Genomic DNA, 6,569 nt, shown 5'->3' with positions numbered 1-6,569 from the left:
AAAACCCTCTTTAACAGGGTTTGTGCAAAGAGCCAGCAGCAAAAGCTGTGCTCCCAGGAAAGGTCCCTCCAAGCCTTTACCGGGAAAGTCCAGCGTTCACTCCTATGAATCACAAATTAAATAGGGTAAAATTAAACAAGTCGACACCAGGCTAGCAACGGACTGAAGGAGCCTTGAAGGAAAATGCGTTGCACAAAAACGCTACAGACACCACCGTGCTGATGAACACAAGGCTCTCTCTGGTGGAAAAAGTGTGCATTGCAAGACAGCCAGGATGGTAACTCGGAGCAGAGCAAAGCCTTGCCTAGAGAAAAAAACCCACAGGAGTGTGGAACAGGAGACAGCCCTGTCCCATCTCAGCTCCGGCTGCGAGAGCTGGGTGAGGGGGCTGGCTGTCCCAAGCCCTGGCCGGGGGAACGGGCGCGTTCGGCATAGGCACGAAGGCCGCTTTAAGCCCGCTCTGCCAGTTTCAGAGAAAGCTGTCGCTGGCAGAAGCTGCGCTGCTCAGCAAACGGGAGTCCAAGGCTTGTGGGACCCCAGCTTTGCTGTGACCACTGAGCGAGCGTGCAGCGGAACTGAAAATGGGGCAAGTCCAAAGCGCCTTGAGGGTTCGGCCCCCGGCCCCGCTCCTCGGGGAGGATGAGGATGCCCCGGCCAGTTTTTGGAACTTAACAGAGATGACACAGGAAGCATGACTTGGTTGCTGCTGGCCCATCACCACACAGAGAGCAGCACAGTCTCTGGGATTACTTATTATTGTCTAGCACCAGATCACATAACCCCAAAGGCAGTCACTAGAAGTCTTCCAGGACCCTCTGGTCCTTCTTCTGCTGTCCAGAAACAGGGACTAAGGGTTGTAGCTTCAAGAACATAATAAAGATCCGCAGTGTCCTGAAGAGCATCTGCAAGCTGGCAAGTAAGCTTGCTTCCAAGAACAGCTAAACCTGCCCACCACCTGGCTGGCCAGGCAGCTTTCCAAACACTCCATCATCGTGCTGACCTGAGCGCCCTGCTACACCACGCCAAGCACCAGACCGTCCCTCCACAGCAGGCTCAGAGGGAACTGCTCTCACCTCTAACTACTTACTGAGCAGAGTCTTTGGAGTGTTGATTTAAGAAGCTTCCTGCCTCACGTCTGGTACAGAATAAGCCTCACGTTTACCCCCTGCCTGACCTTTCCTGTCTCCGACCCTACGAGGGAACATCAAACACGAGCTGACAAGCGGAAGCAGAATCGATCTCAACCCATCTGAACATGGCAAAGGTGAACTTTGATGGTGGTGCAGAGCCAACAAGGGGTGACTCCTGGAAGACTCCTTGCTGTAATTTTAAGAGGCTCATCAGATTTCTGTCACCCCAGGTCTCACTCAGCACCATGGATTACCAGAGGCAGGCAGGCAGAGTGGGATCTGATGGGAATCGTTACTGACCGCCTCCGACTCACATGCGGCGAGAGGCCAGCTCCTCACCTCGCACGGGAGATCGGGCCTCTCCCCGAGTCAGCGCTGCTGCCAGCAAAGGCAAAGCCAAGCAATCACTCTGAACTTTGCTCAAATGGAACACCCTCACGCGTCAGCTGGTTTTCCACAAGGCTGACAGAACCGTTTTCAACCCGTAGCATGGGTGTTGCTACCTGCGCAAGCTCAGCTGCCTGCACTCTGCCTGTGCCCTTTCAGAGCCTCGTGCATGCCAGCCAGTCTGACCTACACGAGGACAAGAGACACCAGCAGGACCTTCCAAAAACAGAATGAGAAGAGGAAAAGCAAAGGGACCGAGAAGAGTGCAGACACCAGCGTGGTCCGGAGGGCTCCTGCAGGCAGGGGGTCATTCTTGCCTAGCCTGATGCCCAGGATGGCCGTTTCAAACACACGATCATGTCGAGGGTGGATCTTCCTGGGGATTCAGTCAGAGCAAAGGGCAGATTCACCACTGAAATCAAACCTAAGGAAAGCATTTGGCTTTGGAAGTTTGAGAGTTGTTGTTTAATCCCGAGACAGCGCAGCTGAGTGAGTTCAGAATTTAAGTTACAAAAAAAGAAAGCACTAGAAAATAATCTTGATACAAGAGCAATAATCAGCTGAGGTTCCCCACCTTGCACAGGGAATCCTGCTCCACAATCCGCCCAGCACAGCTGGGATGCTGCCAAGGCATTGCTTGTTCCCAGCACACGCCGGGAGGGCAAACTGTCCTGGGTGAAAGTTATGTGGGGGAATCCCCAGAAGTGGGAGTTAAGATGCTGCCACCAGTTCTGGTTTTGGCCTGTTCTTGACAGGTGACGCTTCTGTGGAAGAAAGAGAAACTTGTTACAGAAACAGAGAACACAAATATCCTGAAGTCATCTCCTGTGGAAGAACGAGGACTCATAATCCACTCCCCCGTAGAGCAGCAAATGCTTGCACAGCACCTGAACTAATAAAAGTTTATAATAAGTAATTCCACATATCCAGTATGTCCCTCTTTTTCACAGCACTTGAACTGAAACAGTTTCAGAATGTACCCAGCAAAACTTTAGTTTTTAGTCACCAGCCCAGCGACACAGATCGAGTGCAGCAAGCAGACAAGCTTTTCCCTTCACCCCTTTGATCTGACAACACGAGTCTCAACAAGGCTCTGTCAGCTGCACGCAGCAAGGGCAGCTTGTATTTTGTTTGGCCATCCTGCTGGCAACATACAGAGATGACATCTGATCCACGTTTACTAGTAAACAAGCACTAAAAAGAAACCAGCCCCATTCTCCACACCCCAGATCTCTCCTGGGCGGACTCCACACAGAGGAAATGGCTTCTTACAGCTCCTGGTTTCCATAAACAGGGAACTCCAGCTTCTGCCACCGACGGTTCAGTGTTCTGCTGTCCCAGGAGACAGACTTTTTACCAGTTTGCCTTCTGGCACCCAGCTGAGTCCAGCTCTACCTCCCTGTCTCCAAGGGCAGGCTCCATTTTCAGTTCTTCAGTGTGGACAGATGTCTGGTAACGCCCTGCGAAGACTCCTGCCTCACCAGGTCAACAGCGCCCATTTGGTCACGCTGCTTCCTGAGCTCTCTCCCGCTTCCCTCTTCGCACCCAGCCGCACAAACCCTGCTGCTGGGCCTGCGGATCGCTCGGGAGCAAACATGCACGTAGCATCAATCGTGTAGAACTCACGCTCTGACAGTCCTGGAATTGTGGGACTCCGGCAATCCTTATCCAGCTGGGTCAAAATTACTGTTGTTACCTGAAGCAAGGTCACAAGAGCTACGAGTAGTCACGAACCTCGGTGAAATCCAGTTTTGTGCAGTGTGAATTCCAATATCTGTGGTCACAAAAAATTGCTCCTGCGTAGCAGCACACTGCAATGACTTGCAGGCGGTCAGCTTGAGTGTCGTGCGAGAAAGTCTTGTCTGGGTCAAGCAGAGACACAAGAAAGGAGTTCCTCATGGAGCTTCACAATGGAACACACACTGGGCGTTTCAAGGCAGCTGGCAGTCTCAGAGCAGGTACAAGGCACGACTTAAGAACGGTAGATGTAAAAAAAAGGAACTCTTCAACAGGAATGACTAGATGCCAACTGAACAAAGAGACTAGAGCCTTGGGTCCTCTTATGGTAAAGGGTCAGCTGGATTTGTCAGAGCCACGTGGGGGAAGCCTGCGTAGCCCAGATCAACAGGGCTTTAAACCAGAAAGTTTATATTCCTTCACATTTGCTTAGACACCTCTTACAACAGGAGAGGGTCTCAGACTACCGCATGGAACTGAGAAGAAGGATGAGAAGCCAAAGCTGCAGAGCATACAGAGAAAGCGTACCTGGGATCTTTTCTGGGAGTGGCTCAGAAGGAACTTCTGGAAGCTCCATCTGTTCCTGCAAGAACATTAAAGATGACACATGACACATACCCCATATACCAAGCAACAGTCACAGACCCTTGCACCACGGTTTTGTGCAAAGACTGTCTGGGAACAGAGTGATAATATATGAGATTTCGCACATACAAACTGACATCTGCCCCCAGAACTGCAGGAAGGGCTGTGGGCTTCAGTACTGCCCAACAAATGAGCACAAGGCTTCTAAAAATTATTATTATGATTATTAAATGAAACTTAACAGGAGACCCTATTAGCTATGAGTCTCCTCAAAATCAATCCTAGTTGCAGATCTTCTCCACCTCACTCTCCACGGGCTGCATGTTTCCTACAGTGGAGCCAAGCCAGTGTTTGGAACAGCCACAGGCACCACAGAGATGGGTGGGATGATAACATACACTGACTTCTGTTATCTGAGCATGATCCAGGACTTTCAAGATCTTCATCAAGTGAAGTGGAATAGATACCCAGTAAGAATAGAGGTCAGCTGACTGTAACAGACAGCAAACAACACTTGAAAGCATCCCATTTCTAAATGACCCCGGCGTGTGGAGCAATTAGCTTGAGCTTTGATAACTGGGCATAAACAGGTGTAATCGAGAGCTCTGGCAGAGTAAGCTAAGTGAGGGAAAGGTACCTTCCTCCCAATTACAAACATCTTTCTGAAAGCATGGATTAAAAGTAATTACAAGAACATCAGGTTAGTCCTACCTGAGTAATAGCGTTTAATTCTTCTAGAATGGCATCTTCATCTTCCTCAGTCAGGCTGCCAGCCAGTATCTCATCTATTTGCTAAGAAAAGGCATATTCCGGTCAACAACAGTGTAGCAGAAGCAGCTCTATGACTTGTAGCATGGTACATGTGCATGGGAGAGTAATTAAGCGGGCAGTGAAATAGTACTTGGAAAACTAACAGAGCTAATTTTTCTGCAGGCAACTGAGATTTAATTCCCGATCTGATTGCCTCTTAAATAAGGCTGGGAACACAGGGCATGTCACAGGAATTCTGTATGGCAGGTGGTCTCTGCTCACCACTACTCACGCACACAGTACGTACCCTCTGGTACTCCACAGCGTCTTGGGTTTCACCTATTATTCTTTCTACTTCTTCTATTGACATAACCTGAAGAAAAGAACCAAAAATCCACGCGTGACTGAGGCCTGCGGGGAGACTGCTACAAACACCCAGGACTCTGCCCAGTCCAAGGCAAAAGTGTGCTCAGCTGACTTGGTCACACATACCTGGTGCATTTTGTTCAGACATTCATTGCCTATTTTCAGACCCTCAATGACCTTCATTTCAATCTGGGTGAATTCAATATCCTGGACCTGAAACAGGACAGACAAGGGGAAACATCACAGGCTGCCACATTGCCATCGTTCCACAGATACAGACTGCCAACATCCCCAGAGAAACTGCAAGGAGAAATCAGTCAAGAGTCTAGTGAACAGAGGACTAAGTTACACCAGTAGTAAGAAATGTGCACAAGAAAAGCCTTAGCTGCACCAGCGTATCCAGCAGCCCTCTAACTGATTTTCTAGAGGACAGTCTAAGCTGAGGCCACAGTTTCCACAGCCACCCCAGAACGAACATGTCCATTTCTAAAATCAAGGTACTGAGGCAAGCCCGAGGAAGTTTCTACTGCAGCTGTCCACACCGTGACTAAAGTTCTACTAATTTACAAAACACGTTATTTCATACGTAACCTGCACTGCAGACTCAAAACACACCCACCACCTGGGTCTTGCTGGAAGTCAGGGGATACGTATGATCTCAGACACACCTGCCCTCCGGACAGAGGGCTAAACCCCCGTTAAGACTTGACAGTTAAAATCCGATTCCACGCAACCAACAGGAACACCCACCCAGAAAAAAGACTTATACCAAGCGCACAGCGAGCGACTCGCAGTATACAGCGACTGATGCTCGCTTACCATCCGCTCCAAGTTGCTGATTTGGTTTTCTGTTTTATCTAGAAGTTGCTCCTGGTAACGCTTCTTCTTTAGCAAGAGCATGGCTTTTCTGAAGGAAAACAGAAGGAGGAAAACTCGGCACAGATGAAAGCAAATAAGCTTAAAACAACCACATCAAAGCCAAATTCTGTGCTTTTTCCAAAAAGGAAAAGAAAAACCACGTGCAAACTAAATGACATCTCTGAACTGCTCCTGTGAAGAATAAGGATGAGCAAATTAACCATAAGTTTGCTATCTGGTACCTGAAAATTCAGGTATATGCGTTGTGGATTAGGACTCCACTGGGCCAGCTGTGCTGTAGCAATGCAAAATGAGGTCCTCGCACAAAAGGCTTACGACACACACTCAAAACAAGACACTGACGCTCCGCGGCGAAGAGAACGACTCTTCGAAGAGCTGCTTTAACAGCAGCGCTGGAACACAGGCAGCCTCTCCTGGTTGTAACTGAGAGACTCTAAACGACACTTCCTTTCTGAAACAACCTGCAAAAGCCTCCGCAGCTCGTCAGCGCCCACGATTCGGTCATTCTTCCTCCCCAGGAAGACGACGCTGCGCTTCGCGCCCCGGGCGGAGGCGACCCCTCCCCACTCACTCTTTCTTGCCCTCTTTCAGCAGCTGCCGGGCCAGCGCTCGCTCCCGCTCCAGGGCCCCGCTGATCCGCTTCTGGTACTGCTTCAGTTTGTCCCGCTGCTGCTTCAGTTGCTGAAAGAGAGAGGGAGGGACGGACGGACAGACCCCGTCACAAGTCGCGCCCTG

General features: G+C 49.9%; 1 protein-coding gene across 1 annotated transcript; it reads right to left on the bottom strand.

Moving 5' to 3' along the window:
• Positions 1-1,959: 1,959 nt before the first annotated feature.
• On the bottom strand, positions 1,960-6,515 carry CHMP6 (charged multivesicular body protein 6; the record flags this gene model as incomplete). The annotated part of the gene is made up of 7 exons (XM_010285512.1): positions 1,960-2,281; positions 3,783-3,837; positions 4,551-4,631; positions 4,897-4,962; positions 5,082-5,168; positions 5,775-5,862; positions 6,406-6,515. Coding segments are annotated over 7 exons (540 nt in total), but the record flags the coding sequence as incomplete, so codon positions are not given.
• Positions 6,516-6,569: the final 54 nt, after the last annotated feature.

The sequence above is a fragment of the Phaethon lepturus genome, unplaced genomic scaffold (genome assembly GCF_000687285.1).
Source record: "Phaethon lepturus isolate BGI_N335 unplaced genomic scaffold, ASM68728v1 Scaffold24444, whole genome shotgun sequence".
Lineage (NCBI taxonomy): Eukaryota > Metazoa > Chordata > Aves > Phaethontiformes > Phaethontidae > Phaethon > Phaethon lepturus.
This window is presented reverse-complemented; position numbering and strand designations above follow the sequence as displayed.